The sequence below is a fragment of the Dipodomys spectabilis genome, unplaced genomic scaffold (genome assembly GCF_019054845.1).
Source record: "Dipodomys spectabilis isolate Male_0828 unplaced genomic scaffold, ASM1905484v1 ptg000219l, whole genome shotgun sequence".
Lineage (NCBI taxonomy): Eukaryota > Metazoa > Chordata > Mammalia > Rodentia > Heteromyidae > Dipodomys > Dipodomys spectabilis.
This window is the reverse complement of record NW_024870896.1, coordinates 2,871,610-2,892,427: the sequence shown is the minus strand read 5'-3', so window position 1 is coordinate 2,892,427 and position 20,818 is coordinate 2,871,610. Positions and strand designations below refer to the sequence as shown.

Sequence of the window (20,818 nt, the reverse complement as noted above, 5' to 3'; positions counted from 1 at the left end):
GCTTCGCGATGACTTGAGAGTTGCGGGAGCTTGAAGGCATGTCCTCCTGGCCGGGGCGGTCCGGGAGCCGCCTGGACAGACAGCAGGAGCGCGATGTGCGCGAGCTCATCCGGCGTGTCACTGGCCTTGAGGACGAGGCGGACCCCAACTTCCAGCTGGCCCTCAGCTTCGCCTGGTCCAATTTCAGGTGTGGGGGTGCGGCGCGCGGGCCGCCTCGTGGAGCGCGGGGCCCGGGCCGGGCTGTGTGCGGCGGGCCCGGCGGGTGGGCGGGGCCCGGGCCGGGCTGCGTGCGGCGGGCCCGGCGGGTGGGCGGGGCCCGGGCCCGGCGGGTGGGCGGGGCCCGGGCCGGGCTGCGTGCGGCGGGCCCGGCGGGTGGGCGGGGCCCGGGCCGGGCTGCGTGCGGCGGGCCCGGCGGGTGGGCGGGGCGCCGGGTGGGCGGGGCCTGCTGCGGCGCGGGGGGGGGGGGGGCGGGGGGGTGTCCTCCTGGAGCATCTTGAGCGAAAACCGTGAATTAGTGGTGGTTAGCAGGTTTGCGTCCGCCACTTTGCATACCTAAAGTCTTTTTTAGGTCTGCGACTTTTACTTTATATAACTAATGTAACAAGTTATTTTTTAATAAGTAAGTGGATTTTAAAAGCAAAAATAAGATCACACTCCATTTAAAATTGTATTCTTGACGACTCTTTCCCCTCTTCAGTCTCAGGCCATTTGCACATCTCCAGTGTCTTTTTTTAATTTGCACAAAATGTATATACAACACACCAGCTAATTTTGTCTATTTACTATTTTTCTTTTCCAGCTACACTGTAAGTAACTTAGAACAGTCCCTGGCACGTTCTGTGCTGTCACTTACTACAGGTTCTTTTGTAATTTTTATAGATAGATAATTTAAGTGGAATTAGATATTTTTCTTGGAAAATAGGAATTGTGGAGTATTTAAATATTCTGTATACTTAAAGCTTAAAAAAAAAAAAAGAAAATGTGCTGCATGTCTGTGACCCACACCTGTAATCCTGGCTACTCAGGAGACTGAGATCTGGTGATCCCTGTTTGAAGCCAGTGCACACAGGAAAGTCATAAAACTCTATTTCCAATTAACCACCAAAAAGTTGTAAGTGGCTCAAGTTGTAGAGTATCAGCTTTGAGTTAAAACTAAGGGAAAGTGGCTAGGCCCGGATTTCAAGCCTCAGTACTGGCACACACACCAAAAGTGGAATATGTAAAATAGAGTATTAAGATCATTACCCATAATGGAATTATTGTTAAAAGAATGTTACCTTTATTTAACATCAGTAAAAGAATTGTTTTTGTGTGTGTTGGGAATTGTGAACCTAGGGCTTCATACATGCTAAACTCAGGTTCTATTACTGAGTGACAACCTACAGCCCAGGAAAGAACCTTGCTGAATTGTGACACTTTCCAGAATCTGACATCTTCATGACTGTAATGGTCATAGACATGAAAATGAAGCTACCTGCTTGCTTTATACTGAGCTTTCAGATGTATTGAAAGCATAGTTTCTGAAATTAGCAGTTTGAAATACCTCATATAACATAGACAGTTAAATTCTATGTTACAAGTAATTTACATGTACATGTATGTGCACATATGCATGTATATATAACTGTGTATGTGTATATATACATATATATATATATATTGTTTTCAATTATTCTGCGGCTTGAACTCAGTGTGCTAGCATTTGATCTATGTCTTCAGTCTAGAGTATTCCTGGTCTTGATGTTTTCCCTCAGAGAAATCTCTTTTGGGTGAGGAGGGTAGTACTGAGGTTTAAACTCAGGTTTAAACTCAGGACTTCATAAACTACTACTAAGCAGGTACTCTTGCACTCCAGCCAAGACCCAGCATCTCTATTAAATTTTTTGTGTGTGCCAGAACTGGGGCATGAATTCAGGCCCTTGTGCTGTTGTTTGACTCTTTTGTTCAAGGTTGGAGCTCTACCACTTGAGCCACAACTCCACTGCTAATATTTTTAAGTGGCAGTCAGCAGACGATCATCATTGTAGAGTTGAGAGAGACATGAGAACTTAGTATCTCCTTTTACAGATTGAAAAACTAAATTGTGATAAAGTGGTATTATACTCAGCTATATGCTAAAAGAGGAGTACTGTCTTTTGGGGTGGTTTTTGTGCTGTTATTGTGGCTTGAACTCATGGCCTGGGCTCTGTCTCTTACCTTTTTTACTCAACACCAGCACTCTACCACCTGAGCCATAGTTCCACTTGTGGCTAGTTAATTGGAGATGAGTCTCATGGACTTTCTGGTCAAGCCAGGCTTTGAACTGAGATCTGGATCTTAACCTTATGAGTAGCTAGTACAGGTTTGAGCCACTGGCACCTGGCTGCTAATGTGCTTTTTTAAAGTACAAATTTCTGGCTTTGCTGCTGAACAATGGAAAATAAGAGTTGAATAAACAATGCTAAACTTTATGATACTATATCAGAAAAATGAATGGTTCATATTTATTTAAAAATTGTGGCCACTTTCTAGGCCCTAGAAATTAGTAAGGAATAGCCTCTTATCCTTAAGAAAGAGAGTAAAGTTAATTATGTTATTTAATAGGATCACAGATCTGAAGGTCTGAGGATTGAATTGTGGTATTTGTGAATTTAGATGAAGAAAAAAAACTAGCTCTAACCTCCCAATTGAAAAATATATTTTCATTACTTATGAATGAGGGCAACACATCATGGGGATACTTATGACTTATCATTGTAGAAACTTTGTTATTTTTATGTTATATTAAACAGGTATCTATAAATAGTGTTTGCTCTTACTTCAGTGGGCTATTGGACTCAACACTAGATCTTGTTATTTAATATTTTAATAAATATAATCTCTTAATATACCACAGTTTTTAAGAATATTTGAGGCTGGGAATGTGGCTTAGTGGCAGCATGCTTGCATAGCATGCATGAAGTCCTGGGTTTGATTCCTCAGTATATCACATAAGCAGAAAAAGCTGGAATTGGCGCTGTAACTCAGGTGGTAGAGTGCTAGCCTTGAGCAAAAGAAGCTCAGGGACAGCACCCAGGCTCTGAGTTCAAGCCCCAGGACTGGCCAAAAAAAAAAGAATATTTTATAACTGTTCAAGTACACTTGTTTTTCTTTTTACTTTGTTTTGTTACATTTAAAGACATTAGTCAGGGCTGGGAAGGTGGCTCAGTGGTAGAGCACTTGCCTTGCATGCATGAGGCCCTGGGTTCCATTCCTCAGCACCACATAAGCAAAAAAGAAAAAATCCGGAAGTGGTGCTGTGGCTCAAGTGGTAGAGCGCTAGCTTTGAGCTAGCTGAGGGACAGCATCCAGGCCCAGAGTTCAGGCCCCATGACCCGACCAAAAAAAAAACCAACCAAACAAAGACATTAGTCAGAGAGGGATAGACTTAGACTTCAATGGGTTTCCTTGTTCATCAAAAAGACTAGGAAGCCAGGTGCCAGTGGCTCATACATGTAATCCTAGTTACTCAGGAGCCTGAGATATGAGGATTATGGTTTTCCCAGGTAGCAAAGCCCATGATATTCTTATCTCCAAATAACTACCAAAGAGCCAGAAGTGGAGCCCTGGCTCAAAGTGGTAGAGCACTAGCCTTGAGCACAAAAGCTCAGGGACAGCACTCAGACCCTGAATTCAAGCCCCAGTACCAGCATAAAAAAATCTGAACATTCTAAGACATAATGATGCCCTGCCTGTCTGGTGATAGAAGTAATTGGGGGAGAGGTGCACTCTGGAAGTGCATGTCAAAGAATAGATAAATGTTGGGGGGGAAGGATATGGAGAACTACAAGGTGAGTATATTAAGTTGTGTGACAAAATTATCCCCAAAGGATTGGAGTGTGGCTTCAGTAGTAGCATGCAAATTGAGCAAAAGCTCAAGGCCCTGAGTTCAAACCCTATAATCCCCAAAACGAAAAAAAATACATATATATATATATAAACATAAAATTTGCATTTTATCTCTTTAGATTTCATCGTTTCTTAGATGTCAACAGCCACAAAATAGAAAAGACCATAGAAGGGTAAGTCAGTGCTATGTGTGTGTATGTACATATTCAGAAATATGTTTCCTTAAGGATTTTTAACTGATTTTTTTATATTTTAGAATTTATGAAAAATTCATCATTCATTCTGATCTCAGCAAAGCTGCTAGTTGGAAAAGATTAACTGAGGAATTTCTAAATGCATCCCTTCCCAGCGTAGAGGAAATAAAGGTAGGTCTTCAGTTATGAGCTCCATTGTGTATTTGACTCTCTCTACTCTGATAATCAACTTTTTCTGTTAATATTTAAGCAATTATTCTACTTTAGTATTGTCCACTGGCCACATGAGGAATTGGAAATTGGCCTAAGTGTTATCAAACAGTATGCCTCAGATTGGTTATGAGTAAAATAACTTCCTCTTGTTAACTCATCTCTCCTCATATCTACTTTGGTTTTGGAGCTGCTCAGCATTTGGCACAAATAGTAACATCGTCTGTGAGTATCCTAAAACTCTCAGATGGCTTTCTCAGAACTTGGCAACAACTTCTCATACTTTTTTTTTTTTTGGTTCCGGTCTTGGGGCCTGAACTCTGGGCCTGGGCGCTGTCCTTCAGCTCTTCAGCTCAAGGCTAGCGCTCTACCACTTGAGCCACAGTGCCACTTCCGGCTTTTTTTCTTTTTGTTTATGTGGTGCTAAGGAACTGAACCCAGGGCCTCATGCATGCAAGGCAAGCACTCTTCCACTGAGCCACCTTCCCAGCCCCTTCTCATACTTTTTTACTGAGTGCCAGGTTTATGTGTCAAGAAGCTATGTTACCACTTGTAGGCCCAGTGATTTGCTAGAAGGATTCATAAAGTAGATGTGCTTACCCATATAGTAAGAATAAATTAAAAATCAGCAAAGGAAAAGGTACATAAGTAAATAAGTAGAGACTGGCAGAAATTTGAACAAAGGGATAATACACACTTGGTCATAAGAAGGCCACAGATTCAAAGATTCAAAGATACTACTTTTCATAAATAGGAGAGATGTGTGAGAATCACTATAAATTAAAACTAAAAAGTATTCAGACTTGTTGAAAGCCTTAGGAATAGCATAAAATGGTTTTCGTTAAAGGATGACCAGCACTTTTAAGGTAAAGAAAAATTCCTACCTTTCCATGAGATAAATGCAAATAAAGCAATATTGATACTAAAATATTCACTTATCTGGTTAGTAACAGGTACAGCAAGCAGGTAACTATATATTCTTTGCAACTATATAATGCAATATTTGTACTAAATCAAATACATTTAATCTCATAAAGGGAATTTTGGCATCTGTTAAAATTCCAAGTGCAGACCGTTAGCTAGGCATTTCACTTTTTAGGAATTTATCATGCAGATAAACTCATAGTTGTCAAGTGACATAAATTGGTGATAGCAAAGATTGGAAAAAGCCTAAATATTATAATAGAGGAGAGTGGATAAACAAAATACAGTAGTATATCTATATCAAACTGTTGGACATGTTTAATCTTCATGATAAATATTGCCACAGGAGAATAATCCATTTTTAGCATGGTGTCTTATTTCAAAGACAGACATTATAGTTGCTCTTAGGAATAAAACTGTGATCTCCTCCTCAGGTCTTATATTTGTTAGAAATACAGAACTCAGGGCTAGAGGCATGGCTCATGTGATATAGCACCTGCTTAGGAAGTACAAAGCCATGAGCTCAAACTGCAGTATTAAAAAAAGAAATGAGGAATGTAAGCTTCATGTAGATTTGTAGTTCCTTGCATGTAAGCATTCAAGCTGAGAAGTGTTTAAAGATAGGATTTATTTTGGTATAATTTTATTTTCTTAGACCAGGAAACAAAATGAGGAATGAAAATGTTATGGGATTGTCTTTACTGAGTGTAGTTTTGGGAGCCCTTACCTTGGTAATTATCTTGGTAATTCATGTTTTTTACTTTTTTTTTTTTTAAGACAGAAACACATTACTCCATACTATCGCTCCTCCTGTGTCTGTCTGATTCTCCTTCAAACAGCAATTATGTGGAAACACCAAAAGAAAAAGAAGTTGGTATGTTACTACATAGTTTAATGGATAAGAAATGACAAATTGGAACTGGGTGCTAGCAGCTCACAACTGTAATCCTAGCTCAGGAGACTGAGATCTGAAGATCACAGTTCGAAACTGGCTCTGTCAGGAAATACCTCTAATTATCGAAAGAAGCTAGAAAATGTAGCTGTGGCTCAAGTGGTAGAGTCCCAGCCTTGAGCAAAAAAAACTTAGAGACAGCACTTATGTCTTGAACTCCAAGCTCAAAACAAACAAATTTGCCTTTATTGCCTTATCTCATAACTACTAGACATTGAGATTTTTATTAAAACTTCTAAGAATCCATGAAACTGAATTATATCTATTGCTTTGAGTGCAGTGACAAAATTTTACCTGAAATGAAAGTTTTGACTTTGTAAATTAAACTGCCTTCGATAATTAAAGACAAAATCCAATTTGAGCCAGGAGCTGGTGTCTTATACGTGTAATTGTAGGCACTCAGGAGACCTACCGGTGAGGATGAGGGTCAAATCCACCCTGAGCACACAAATCAGAGACACTCTTTGATCTAATTAACCAACAAAGAGCCAGCAGTAGAGATGTGGCACAGGCAGATTGCCTTGAACGAAAAAGCTAAGGGAGAGTGCCTAGGCTCTTAGTTCAAGCCCCTGTACTGGCACCAAAAAAAAAAGATAACTCAGTTTAAGTCAATTAAAATGTAAGATGTTTAGAATTCCAATTCATTAAGTGTTTCCATACTTTTGAAATTTTACTTCAAGTGTATTTTATTTTGACTTTTTTGTTAGAATTTTTTCCTATAGTTTTTGTGTGTTTTTCAGCTATTTATAATGAAGCTGATTATGTTTCTTCTTTTACATTTTAGAAAAGAAAGATGATTTTGACTGGGGAAAATACTTGATGGAAGGGGAAGAAGTTGACCTCGGTCCAAATGTGGACACACCAGTATGTAGTAGTGATTTCTCTACTGAAAATACACATTCATGCACAGATGATAATAGATCATTTTCATGGGTCCTTCTGCTTTAGGTAATTTAGCTAAAACAGGAATAATCTAGAGTAGTTGCTAATCTAGAGTAATTTATTATTACGGAAGTGTCATTAGTTCTAGAAAGTTAAGCCCGGCTGAGTGAACACAAGTAACTAACCCTTAAGAGGAGCAGTGACTTGGAATTTTTGCCACCCGCAAAAAACTCTCCCTTACTTTCAAGAGATTTAGGTTTTCAAGCCCCATGACGGACAAAAAAAAAAAAAAAGATTTAGGAAAGGTTTCATGTGGCTTTAAATTTTCTGAATGTGTTGCTAGAAAGTTTTTGTTTTTTGTCTGAAATTCTCTTAATTTTTAAAACAAAATTGCTCTAATTTTAAGTCCTGTTTACTTTCTACATCAGAATTGGTCTGAAGACAGTGACGCTGAAGATGCCCAACAGCCCTTGAGCAGAGAAGATTCTGGGATCCAGGTAGACAGGACCCCATTGGAAGAACAAGATCAAAGCAGAAAAGTGGGACTTCAAGTCAGCTGGAAAGGTACTGTTGGTGAGGTCAGATGCTAGTGTTTTTTGACAGGAATTACCTAAAGAAAAATCAGGTTTTGAGATTCCATTGGCCAGGAACTCTGCTATCCTTAGAAAATGAGTTTTAAGCCACTTGTAGATGATTACTTTAATAAAGAAGAGACACAAAGGTGGATACTAGGGACTCACACATATAATCCTAGCTCCTCAGGATGCTGAGATCTGAGGATTGAGGTATGAAGTCAGCCCAGTTTTGTCTCAGACAAAACTGAGACTTTTTTTTGTTGTTGTTTGTTTGTTTTTGCCGGTCATAGGGCTTGAACTCTGGGTCTGGGCACTGTCCCTCAGCTCTTCAGCTCAAGGCTAGCGCTCTACCACTTGAGCCACAGCATCACTTCTGGCTTTTTCTGCATATGTGGTACTGAGAAATCGAATGCAGGGCCTCATGGAGGCAAGGCAAGCACTCTGCCACTGAGCCACCGTCCCAGCCAAAAACTGAGAGACTCTTACCTCCAGTTAGCCAGTAAAAAGCTGGAAGTAGTGTTGCTCAAATGGTAGTTAAAAAAAAGCCAAGGGAGGACAAGAGTTCCTGAGTTGAAGTGCCGGTACCAACACACACATACACACAGACAAAGAAGAAAAAGCATGGTAAATTAATGTTGAAAGGGAGTTTAGTGTACTTTTTTATGTGGTACTGGGATTTGAACTCAGCGCCTTGTGCTTGCGAGGCAGGCACTCTACCATTTGAACTATCTTCTCCCACTGCCTAGCCCTTGTTACTTGTGTTTATTTTTCTGGTAACATTTTTCTTTTTATGCCCAGGCCAGCCTTGACTACAGTCCTTCAAAGATTCCTACATAACTGGGATTCAGGTCTGTGTCAACATGTCTACCTTTTTTATTAAGATGGACTTGCTAACATTTGGGAAGACTGGTCTTGAACCATGATCCTCCCAATCATCATGCCTTGCTGTAGAGTGTTAATTTTTTAAGTAGTTCTGGTAATTTAGTCCAGAGTGTTTTAATTCATTTTTTTGGAGAATTAACTTTTCTGAAGTCAGGGGCTTTAATCACAAAAGTTGAATGTTATCAAATGTTATTTTTCTGTGAAATTATTCCATGATTTTTCTCTTTTACTCTAATACTGCATTGATAAATTTTCTAATATTGAATTACCTTTCAGTTATCCAGCTAAATTTCTTTGTTCATTATGATATTTTTATGTTTTTGTTTTGTAAACTTAGAACCTTGCACTCTTGTACAGCTTACTTGATCACTCTACAACTTGAACCACATTTCTAGTCCAGCGTTTTGCTGGCTAATTGGAAATGCAATCTCTTGGACTTTTCTGCCCAGGATGGTTTCAAACCTTGATCCTCAAATCTGAGTCATCTGAGGAGCTAAACTTACAAGTATGAGGCACCAGTTCCAGGCTACTGTTCTATTTTAATGTAGGATTTTTCATCTTTATTGTTTGATAAAGTACTTTCCTAACATCCCTTCTTTGATGTTACCATCAAATCATATTAGTTTCCCATTTTTCTAGAAAACAAAGTAGAAATTATCCAATATTTGAAAGCTTTGGAAGGGTTGGGATGGTCTTTGGTTACCATTGCAATTTCTTTAAGACTTACTGTGCTATTGAAATATACCATTTGTATCCATTCATTGGTAGAATCATTTTAAATTTATGCAATTACTTTTTACTTTCTAAGCATTGACATTTATTTAAACATTGTCTATCCATATGGTTTAAAAAATGATTAGACATAAATGTTAGACATTTGTGTCTCCATATGATTTAAAAAATTATTAGGCAAGTAGTATTTTTTACTTTCTAATTTTTCCCTCCTCGGTCATGGACCTTGAACTCTGGGCTTGGATGCTGTCCCTGAGTTCTTCAGCGCAAGATGAGCACTCTATCGTTTGAGCCACAGTGCTGCTTCTGGCTTTCTGGTGGTTAATTGGGGATAAGAATCTCAGGGACTTTCCTGCCCAGGCTGGCTTTGAACTGTGATCTTAGCCTCCTGAGTAGCTAGGATTACAGGCATGAACCACCGGCGCCCATTAACTTTCTAATTTTTTTTTAAAAAACATTATAATGTAATTTGTTGTTGTTGATGTGGTACCAAGGAATCGAACCCAGGATCTTATGCATGCTAGACCAGCACTCTACCACTAAGCCACAATCTCATCCCATATATCTATTTAAAAAATTTTTTTAATTGGTTGTTGGGCTTGAACACGGGACCTGGGCATTGTCCCTGAGCTCTTTTTGCTCAAGGCTATTGCTCTACCACTTTTAGCCATAGTGCCACTTCTGGTTTTCTTGTGGTTAATTAGAGGTAAGAGTTTTATGGCCTTTCCTGTCCTGGCTGGCTTTGAACCATGATCCTCAGATCTCAGCCTCTGAGTAGCTAGGATGACAGGCGTGAGGGACCAGTGCCCAGCTTATCTAATATTTTTTAAGAGACACTGTAGGTACAAAATCCTGGTATTTTGAACAAGTATATATTTGTTCACTATTTGTGATTATTATTCTAAGTTGTCAACTTGACTGAATTGATGAATGCTAGATCAGTAAATCATATCTCTGTCTGTGTCTGAGGGTGTTTCCAGAGACAAAAGAGCCTGCAGGCTCTGACCTAACGAATAGATTAAACTCTTGATGGATTCCTAATAGGATGGTATTATTGAGAGGTAGCAGAAAGTTAGAGGAAAAAGGTGATTAAGCTGTGTAATTGAGGCTATCTTGCCCTGGACCTTTCCGGTATTCTCTTTCTCTACTTCCTGTCTTATGGTGCAAACTGCTCTGCCATACCTTCCCACCTTGATAAACTTCTTAAATGGAGCAAAAATAAATATTTCCTAAGTTGTTCTTGAGTTTTTTGTTAATGTACTAGCCAGGTAATCATGGCTCATGCCTGAATCCTGGCTACTTAGGAGGCAGGGATCAGGAGAATCACTGCTTAAGGCCAGCATGGCAAAAAGAGACCCCATCTCAACTAATAAAAAAACGGGGATGGTGGCACACACCTCACACCTGTCATCCCAGCTACAGAGAAAACGCGCACACACACATGCACCCAAGAGAACAAAAGTCTAGGCTGGTCCAGGAATAAATTCAACACCCTATTAAAGATAACCAAAGCACAAAGGGGTTGGAGGTCATGGCTCATACCTAGAAGCACAAGGCCCTGAGGTTAAGCTTCAGTACCACTCCTCCAAAACAAAACAAAAAACCCAAATGCACCATTATTATTTGTACTTATTCCACTTCCTTCCAGCAGAAGAGACAGATGACAGAAGCTGGCTGGAACAGCATGTGATCCACCAGTACTGGATAACCAGGCCCTCAAGGATTCCACATAGTTTACATTTGCATTCCAATTTAGCTGCTGTCTGGTAAGAAACTAAACAAGTCAGTGTAAAGATAAGAGAAACTTTGGTATTTCTTTGAAATGTTAACATTCAGTTTTTGAATTTTTTTGTCTGTGTGTGCCAGTACTGAGACTTGAGGTCAAGAATCTGGACACTAGCTCTTAATATTTTCTCTCAAGGCTAGCACTCTACTATTAGAGCCAGAACTCCACTTCTGGCTTTTTGCTGGTTAATTGGAGATAAGAGTCTGACAGGCTTTTTCTGCACAGGCTGATTTCAAACCACAATTTTTAGATCTTAGCTAGGATTATAGACATAAGCCACCAGCACCCAATTTGGAAATAATTTTAACTGAAAACACACACGCACACACACACACACACACACTCTCTCTCTCTCTCTCTCTCTCTCTTTCCATATTGGGGACTCTAACCCAGTGCCGTATGCATAATAGGCAAATGCTTTATCACTAAGCTAAGGTCTAGCCATCTTGAAAAATCTTAATTACTTATTATTTAAAATAAGTTATTTATGGGGCTGGGAAGGTGGCTCAGTGGTAAAGTGCTTGCCTTGCATACATGAGGCCCTGAGTTCGATTCCTCAGCACCACATAAACAGAAAAAACTAGGGAAAAAAAAGCTGTGGCTCAAATGGTAGAGTGCTAGCCCTGAAGAGCTCAGGGATAATAACCAGGCCCGAGTTCAGGCCCCATGACTGACAAAAAAAAAAAAAAAAGTTATTTATGCTTACTTTTTCAATGTGAATAGATTTGTATATATTGCCATTATTTGTCTCATTTTAGTACATTCACTGTAGAAACACACTGCATACCAGGCACTGGTGGCTCATGCCTATAAATCCTAGCTACTCAGGAGGCGAAGATCTGAGGATCAAGGTTCGAAGCCAACACAGGCTGGAAGCCAAGAAATGTTAATCTCCAATTAACCAGCAAACAATTAGAAGTGGAGGTGTAACTCAAGTGATAGAGTGCCATTCCTGAGTGAAAAAGCCAAGTAAAAGCATAATGTCCTGAGTTCAAGCTCCAGGACTGGTACCAGAAAAAGAAGAAAATGAAAAAGTATATATTCATTGAGACAGTTAATTTTACCTAGATAGATACTTCTCCATTGACATTTGATATTTGCTTCTAATAGGGAGCAACATCTGTATAGCAGTGATCCCCTGTATTTTCCAGATGACAGAATTTTTGTTACTGAGACGCAAATTATTCGGGAAACCCTGTGGTAAGATCTGTTCATCTCATTACTAGTCTGAAAAGCTTTATTAGTGAGAAGTAAAATGCTTGTAAGAGAAGGTGTTCAGATGTTTTCTATATGCACCTAGAAGTAGGCCATTAGCAATAAAGTTTAGACTTTATATTTGACCATGGAAGTTAGGAGGTTTTAAGTCTACTTGCTTTTTAAATCTTACATAATTTAGTATATGATTTTGTTGAATTAAACCATAATTTTTAGGAATGTGTACTAGGGCTTGAACTCAGGGCATTCAAGGCTGGCACCCTACCACTTGTGCTGTACCTCTACGTTCAGTTTTTACTTATTAACTGTAGATAAGTCTCATGGGCTTTGCTATCCAGGCTGGCTTTGAACTGCCATCCTCAGATCTCAATCTCCTGAGTAGCTAGCATTACAGGTGGGAACCACTGGTACCCAGCCATTTTTTTAATATTTGAGTTCAAAACAAGATTTGCTGCTGACTGCTTTTTACTGGAGAGAGTGTATCAGTAAGAACCTGCTCTGTTGCCTGAGGCTGGGAGTCAATGCAGCATGTAGCATTTTAGGGATGAGGCCTTGGATCCTCAGATCTCACCATAAATTGTGCTATAGACATTCTGATAGCTTAGAGATGCATTAGCAGGCTATGGTGGCCCACACTAACTGCTCTGGGAGAGGAGATCTGAGAATCAGTTCAAAGTCACCCTAAGAAGAAAAAGGTTCACAAAACTCATTTCCAATTAACTGGCTAAAAACCTGAACTATAAGCATGGCTCAAATGGTAGGGCCCCAGCCATGAGTGTTCTGGTAAAAATAAATAATAAATAAATAAATAAATAAATGTTCTCTTTGGGCCATCAAGTGTATTTCAGAGGAGGAGGAGCTTTGATGGCAGTTTCAGACAGTTCTAAGATGAGAATGAAATACCTTGATACTTTTTATGTAATTCAGAGCACTGGCTTCAGAGCTGGCTTCCATTTTCTTGTCATACAACTTTTTTTGTTTCCCAATTCTGAATCATCAGTAAAAATCTTTTAAGCATACTATAGTAACTGACTTTCTAAACATGAAGCACATTCAGTTTTCCTATTTCATTTCAGGTTACTTTCAGGAGTGAAAAAGCTCTTTATATTTCAATTGACAGATGGGAAAGTCACTGTGAGAAATAATATTATAGTAACCCATTTGACACATGTAAGTCATTTATTGTAACTTAATTAAAATGGGGAGAATGATAGAAGGGTGACACAATTCATGATGCATTGTATTCATGACATGTTGAATCCATCCTTCATAAACTACTCATAAATGTAGAAGTGATGAAAAGTAAAAGAATTAAACTAGATAATAGTTTGTATAAGCCATGGCAATGTAACTTTAGAACCTTTACAAATACGAGTTGTTGATTACAGTCAAGATATAAAAAGTAAGATTAAATTGTTTGTATAGTACTTAGATAAATGTTTTTTTGGTTGGTTGTGGGGCTTGAACTTGGGACCTCGGCACTGTCCCTGAGCTTTTTGCTGAAGGCTAGTACTTTACCTCTTTGAGCCATAGCACCACTTCTGGTTTTCTGGTGAGTAATTGGAGATAGGAGACTCACAAACTTTCCTGCCTGGGCTGGTTTTGGACCATGGTACGCAGATCTCATCCTCCTGAGTAGCTAGGATTTTAGGCCTGAGCCACCGATGCCTGGCCCACCCTCTATTTTCTTTATTCTTTTTTCTTTTTATTCTGTCCTGGCAAAGCTGCATAATTACTTTGCCTGTAACAAAAATATTAAACATGTGCTATAATTCCATATTGTGTAGAGATTAATACTCACTGAATAAAGAAGTAAATATTCAAGTAGCTCACACCTATAATCCTACACAGGAGTCTTTGATCTGAGGATCACAGTTCAAAGCCAACCTGTGCAGGAGCATCCATGGGATTCTTCCAGTTAAGCAGCAAAAAGCTGGAAGGAGAGATGTGACTCAAGTGCCAGCCTTGAATGAAAAAGCCAAGTAAGAATGTGAGGTCCAGGCAGGTACTAGTGGCTTATGCCTATTATCCTAGCTACTCAGATGGTCCTGAGTTCAAGCTTCAGTACTGACACATATACAAAATGTAAATATTCATCATTGCATTTTACTAAACTTAATGTTTTAAAACAATTACTACTAAGCCGGGCACACCTATAACCTAGCTATATCCTAACTACTGAGGAAGCTAAAATCGGAGGATCATGGTTTAAAGCTGCCCTGGGCAGGAAAGTCTATGAGACTCTTTTATCTCCAAGTAACCATTAAGAAGCCCAAAGTGAAGATGTGACACAAGTGATAAGAGCACCAGCCTTGCACAGAAAAGTCAAGGGGGTTGCCTAGGCCCAGAGTTCAAGCCCGAGAGAGAGAGAGAGAGAGAGTGTGTGTGTGTGTGTATTTTTTATTTTTTCAGTTAATTTTAAATAACTACTGTTTGCTTCTATTGTAGAGCTGTTTACAGTCTGTACTGGAACAAATAGCAGAGTATGGCCAGGTTGTGTTTCGACTCCAGGAGTTTATTGATGAAGTCATGGGACACAGCTCTGAAAGCCTATTACCTGGAGGGAGTTCTGTACCAAAGAAGTCCACTGATGCTCCCTTCAGAACCTATCAGGCTTTCATGTGGGCTCTGTACAAATACTTCATTAGTTTCAAGGAGGAACTTACAGAGATTGAGAAGTGCATCATCAATAATGGTATTTAAGTTCTTTAATTTGTAATACACTCAGCTCATATTTGAATGCCACTGAGATTATCAGTCAGTATGGGATTTAAAAATTACCAGCTTAGTGTGGTACACCTGTAATCCCTGCTACAGTGGAAGACAGGGCCAAGTAGACAAAAGAGAGTGAGCTGGAAGCATAGCTCAAGTGGTAAAGTTCTTAAAGACCCTGAGTTTAAACCAAAGTATGAACAGGAAGTGGAAGGAAAGGGAAGGAGGAAGGAGAGAATGCATGGCAAATAAAGAGTTCTGATAAGGGCATTTCTTTTTTAAGTAACTGAAATTTATTTTAAGCCATTTACATCTCTAAATTTCCAAAGAGAACAAAACACTTTATAGTGAAAATTCTTCCTCCTGCTCTAGTTTCTGAGCTGGTCAGGTCCCTTCCCCAGTGACAATCAGATCCACAGCACTTGTGCATACTTTGTGAAGTAGTTTAGACATACACACATAAACATAAACACACATAAATGCACACACATAAACCCATGTCTAATAGTCACTGTCATTTAAATTTAAAACATACCATAGTGTATGGTATAATTCTGTTTTATAAACTGTTTCACTTTATGGCCAAGTTCTTTCTGATGGAGATTTAGACAGTTTCCACTCTTTGGCTGTTAACAACAGACCTGCAGTGGTAGCCACTCAGACATTTCGTTAATTGTATACACACACCCTATGCAGATTGTTCAAAATAGAATTTCAAAGTTCACTAGATTTAGATTTGGCCACATTGCTCTCCAGAGAGATATCAATATATAGATTTGTATTCTTGTTTCCTCACACTCTACCAACAATGAGGTCCTCATGATATAGATTAGAACTCAACACCCTCCATTTTGCTAGGCCAAATGAATGGCTTAGCATAGTTTTAGTGTTTTAATGTCACATTTATGTCACCTTTAGGACATACATTTTTCCTTGCTTTTGAGTTTGGTTTATTGATGCTTACAGATACCACGATCACTCTTGCAATAGTAGTGGACAAGTTGTCACCTCGATTGGCTCAGCTCAAGGTTCTGCACAAGGTGTTCAGTACTGGAGTAGCAGAAGTGCCGCCCGACACCCGGAATGTTGTTCGGGCATCTCACCTGCTCAATACCCTGTATAAGGCCATCCTTGAATATGACAGTGTTGGAGAAGCTTCTGAGCAAACTGTATGTGGGGCCACTGCCTGGTCTAAAGTGCATGCCAAAAAGTGGTAGTAACCTGTCGTAGTTCTCTGTTAAATAATTGTAGTCTTTGTTTTGTATTTTTGTGCCCAGCCAGAGGCTTGAACTCAGAGCCTGGGCACTGTTAGTTATTTTGCTCAAGGCTAGTGCTCTACCATTTGAGCCACAGCTCCACTTCCAGCTTTTTGCTGGTTAATTGGAGATAAGATCTTGTGGACTTTGCTGCCTGGGCTGGCTTCGAGCTGTGACCCTCATTATTCATTACAAGAGTGAGCCACTGGCACCCAGCTAAAGGATATTTTAATTCATGATATATCAAGCCAGTTATTCAGCTTTAAAACTAGTTTTCACATTCAAGAAACTGGCCTTTTATCACTAATTGCCAAGATCATCAAAAAGATCAGGCAAGATGTGAGAAAAACCTGGTTAATATAGATACTTGCAATAACTCTGTTCATATTGAAAAATAATCCTATAGTATGAGGCATTTAAACCAGTCGTAATTATAGAGGGTCATAGCCATCAATGGTGCCTGGGTAAGAGGAAATGGAGAGTTGTTTAGTAATTGCAAGGTTTCAGTGTTACATCACAAAAAAATTCTGGGGATCTTTTTTCACAACAGTGTGATTGTATTTAAGTACAAGTTTAGTAAACACACTTAAAGGTGATACCATATGTGGCGCTGATGCCTGTAATCTCAGCACTTGGGAGACTGAAGCTTGGAGAATTGCAAATTTAAATTCAGCCTATATATTTTAAAAGTACAAAATCAGTGCCTGGCACATTGACTCACGATTGTAATCTCAGCTATGCAGGAGACAGATTAGAAGGATCACAGTTGGAAGGAAACCCAGGCTAACAGGTTTAGGGAAACCCTTAACCCTATTTCAGCCAATAGCTGGGCCTGGTGATGTGCAACAGTCATTCCAGCAATACAAGAAGTATAAATAGGGAATTATGATTTAGGCCAGTCTGGGTATAATGAACACAAGGCCCTATCCCAAAAGTAATACAGGGCTGGAGGTGTGGTTCTAATGGTAGGGTGCCTGCCTATTAAGTACAAGGCCCTAGTACTACCAGAAAAACAACAACAACAAAAACCAAACCCACAGATCTAACTAGTCTATAATGTAAGAAGGTAAATGTTTATTAAGGTGCAATTTCTAGACTTATTTCTATTTGTTGTGTAACTTCTCTTGTCATTTTAGTATTATACTTCAGAATAATAGAGTCCAGTTTCTTTCAAATTTTTCCTACTGGAAAGTGTAAGAGAATAAAGTCATGTCCTTGTTCTTTGTTAGTGGCGCTGTGTAAACAGTACAGTTGTCCCTGTCTGCCTGTACTGTCCCAGGTTATGTCTATTGTCTCTGTGATTTTCACTCTTAAGAGGATTCTTATATGAATGGATAGAATTATAGTCATCCCACATTTAGAGGAAGCTTTCATAAGGACTTTAGAGTTAGATATAGGGGACTTAAATTTTTTTTCTTCTTTTTTTCTTTTTTTGTTGGTCATGGGGCTTGAACTCAGGGTCTGGCGCTAAGCTTTTTCATTCAAGGCTAGTGCTCTCCCACTGAGAGCCACAGTGCCACTTCCAGTTTTCTGGTGGTTAATTGGAGATAAGAGTCTCATCAACTTTCCTGCCCAGGCTGTCTTTGAACCGAGATCTTCAGATCTCAGTCTCCTGAGTAGCTAGCATTATAGGCATGAGCCACTAGCTCCTGGCTTAATTTCTTACTAGTTTCAGAAATATGTACAAGTCCAATCAGAGATTTGTGGGGGAGGTTTTACTCAGGGCCTAAACGCTGGCCCTGATATTTTGTGTACTAGATTAACATTCTGCCACTTGAACCACAATTTTGCTTTGGCTTTTATCTTTGTAGATAAGAGTCTCATGGACTTTCCTCCCTGGGCTGGCTTTGAATGCAGTCTTTAGATTTCAGCTGCCTAAGTATCAAGAGTTACGAGTGTGAGATACCAGCCCCTGCCCCAGTCAGCTTTTTCAAGGCATTTTGTTTGGGGTTTTTTTTAACTGTATTTTTTTTGTTTTTTCTTTTTTGGTACTGGGGATTGAACCCAGGACATTGCACTTGCTTGGCAAGCGCTTTGCCACTGAGCTACATCCCAGCCCTTTCAAGGCATTTTGGAAATGTTTAAACCTCATTTGATCCTAGGCCTGGATCTCTGAGCACAAGCCATGCTCTTGTCCTTAGGTCTCCCTCCTGTTCTCCCTATGGGTGGAAACAGTGCGGCCCTACCTTCAGACTGTTGATGAATGGATTGTACACGGGCACCTATGGGACAACGCCAAGGAGTTCATCATACAGAGGTAGGCTGCTTGTGGAGTAAAGGGTGCTGGGTGCTACCATCCCTTATAGGATTATCTGATACCAAATGTAAAAACTTTCTTTAGTTGCACATGGCACTGAAGGCAAAGACCAAATGCGGGAGCTGTGTTGCCAATATAGCACAAGCATTTCCTGTTGCATCTTTTCTTTTTATTTCAGTGTCAATACTAGGACTTGAACTCAGGGCTGGGGGCCCTGTTTTTCACTCAAGGTTTTTCACTCAAGGCTAAAGCTTTACCACTTGAACCACGGCCTCACTTCCAGTTTTCTGGTGGTTAATTGGAGATAAGAGTCTTAAGGACTTTTCTGTCTGGGCTGGCTTTAGAGCTGCAGTCCTCAGATCTCAGACTCCTGAGTAGCTAAGATTACAGGTGTGAGCCACCAGAACCTGGCTTCATTTATTTATTTTTTCCTAAGCAAAACCATAAACTGTAGTAGACAACCATTTAAGTCCTTAGAGCCTACATAAGACACATGGATAGACGGGCCTGCCTTCAGCCAAAGCTTATATCTGTTATTAGATATTGTTTTGTTACTCTTACATGAGAATTTTGGAAACGGGATTCTGACTGTTCTTCTAAGATGAAGAGTGGCCATGCTTTCATTGTGAAAAGCAGCCCAGACTGGGAATGTGGCTTTAGGGTAGAGTGATTGCCTAGCGTGCACGAAGAAGCCCTGGGTTCCATTCCTCAGTACCACAGAAAAAGCCAGACGTGGCTCTGTAGCTCAAGTGGTAGAGTAAAAGAAGCTCAGGGACAGGCCCAGACCCTGGAGTTCAAGCCTCAGGACTGGCAAAAAGAAAAAAAAGACAGCCCAGTTATCTAGGAGGGACTCAGTGGTAAGACATGAGAATGGCATGCACAAAGCTCTGGGTTCAACCTCAAGCACTAAAAAGAAACAAAAAAAGAATCTGTATGGGGATTAAAAGATAGAAAATAACCTGGAAAACACTTTCATAGGAGATATTAAAATGAATTAGCTTCTATTCTGCTTCTGAAGGAGCACCAAATTTGTCATAATTTGTTTAGTTTCAATTCAGGAAATAATTTCTTTTACTTACTTTGCCATTCATAGTACTTTCCTGTGTTAAGCTGAAGATAAAAACTACCCTGTTGGGGCTGGGAAGGTGGCTCAGTGGTAGAGTGCTTGCCTTGCATGCCTGAGGCCCTGGGTTCGATTCCTCAGCACCACATAAGCAAAAAGAAAAAAGCTGGAAGTGGCGCTGTGGCTCAAGTGGTAGAGCACTAGCCTTGAGCTGAGGGGCTGAGGGACAGCGCCCAGGCCTAGAGTTCAGGCCCCATGACCGGACCAAAAAAAAAAACAAACCCACCCTGTTTAATCTGAAGATGGCTACATTTTACCAGTAATTGCTAACACTATATTTGTTTGTTTGTTTGTTGTTAGTTGTGGGACTTGAAATCTGGGTCTGGACCTGTCCCTGAGCTCTTCAGCTCAAGGCGAGCACTCTACCATTTGAGCCACAGCGCCACTTCTGGTTTTCTGAGTGGTTTATGGGAGATAAGAGTCTCACAGCCTTTCCTGCCCCAGCTGGCTTTGAACCGTGATCCTCAGCTCTCAGCTTCCTGAGTAGCTAGGATTACAGGCATGAGCTATTGGTGCCCAGCATAACACTATGTTTTATAAAATCTGGACAACATATCTAAGCTAACACCAGGTGTACTGTTACATTTAAGGAAAGTAAGTTATAAATTACAATTCTTTTCAATCCCTGTAGAAACAAAAATGTTCCAGTAAACCACAGAGACTTCTGGTATGCAACTTACACATTGTACAGCGTATCAGAAAAGACAGAAAATGAAGAAAAAATGAGCGACAATGCTAGTGCGAGTTCTGGCAGTGACCAAGGTCCCTCCAGTAGGCAGCACACCATGGTGTCTTTCCTCAAGCCTGTCCTGAAGCAGATTATCATGGCTGGCAAGTCGATGCAGCTGCTGAAGAATCTGAGGTGTGCAGAGAGTACCACATGCCAGGCAGCAGCCAGAGGTAACGTGCTGTCCTTGTGTTTCCCTCAGCCACTGCCTCTAATCCCCGTCATCCTAAAGTGCCTACGTATTTTGTAGTTGAAAGCTTGATGGACGATTGTTATTTTGGTGGAAAATACCACCATTGTTAAATGAATAAACATGCTACTATACATTGAAAAAACAATTATTGCCAGGTGCTGGTGGCTTACTTCTATAATCCTAGCTCCTCAGGAGACTGAGATCTGAGGATCAAGGTTCAAAGCCAACCTGAAAAGACAATTTCAATTAACCAGAAAAAGTCAGAGAGGTATGACTCAAGTGGTAGAGTGTGCCAGCCTTGAGCAGGAAAAGGAAAGTGAGAGCTTGAGGC

At 40.1% G+C, this 20,818-nt stretch overlaps 1 protein-coding gene across 4 annotated transcripts in view; it reads left to right on the top strand.

Annotated features, from left to right (window-relative positions):
• Positions 1-20,818, top strand: part of Tubgcp5 (tubulin gamma complex associated protein 5) — a 34,008-nt gene continuing 13,190 nt past the window's right edge. Inside the window, exons 1-13 of one of the 4 annotated variants that reach the window (XM_042697417.1) lie at positions 1-187; positions 3,987-4,040; positions 4,124-4,232; positions 5,973-6,069; positions 6,932-7,011; positions 7,458-7,593; positions 10,870-10,984; positions 12,115-12,204; positions 13,296-13,389; positions 14,668-14,914; positions 15,898-16,100; positions 18,329-18,444; positions 20,199-20,467. In XM_042697417.1, the coding sequence (XP_042553351.1) occupies positions 39-187; positions 3,987-4,040; positions 4,124-4,232; positions 5,973-6,069; positions 6,932-7,011; positions 7,458-7,593; positions 10,870-10,984; positions 12,115-12,204; positions 13,296-13,389; positions 14,668-14,914; positions 15,898-16,100; positions 18,329-18,444; positions 20,199-20,467 (1,759 nt within the window). In that variant the 5' untranslated portion in view covers positions 1-38. Of the gene's footprint in view, positions 188-3,986; positions 4,041-4,123; positions 4,233-5,972; positions 6,070-6,931; positions 7,012-7,457; positions 7,603-10,866; positions 10,985-12,114; positions 12,205-13,295; positions 13,390-14,667; positions 14,915-15,897; positions 16,101-18,328; positions 18,445-20,198; positions 20,468-20,818 lie in introns of all 4 variants that reach the window. The other 3 variants (XM_042697415.1, XM_042697414.1, XM_042697413.1) reach the window with 3 other exon arrangements.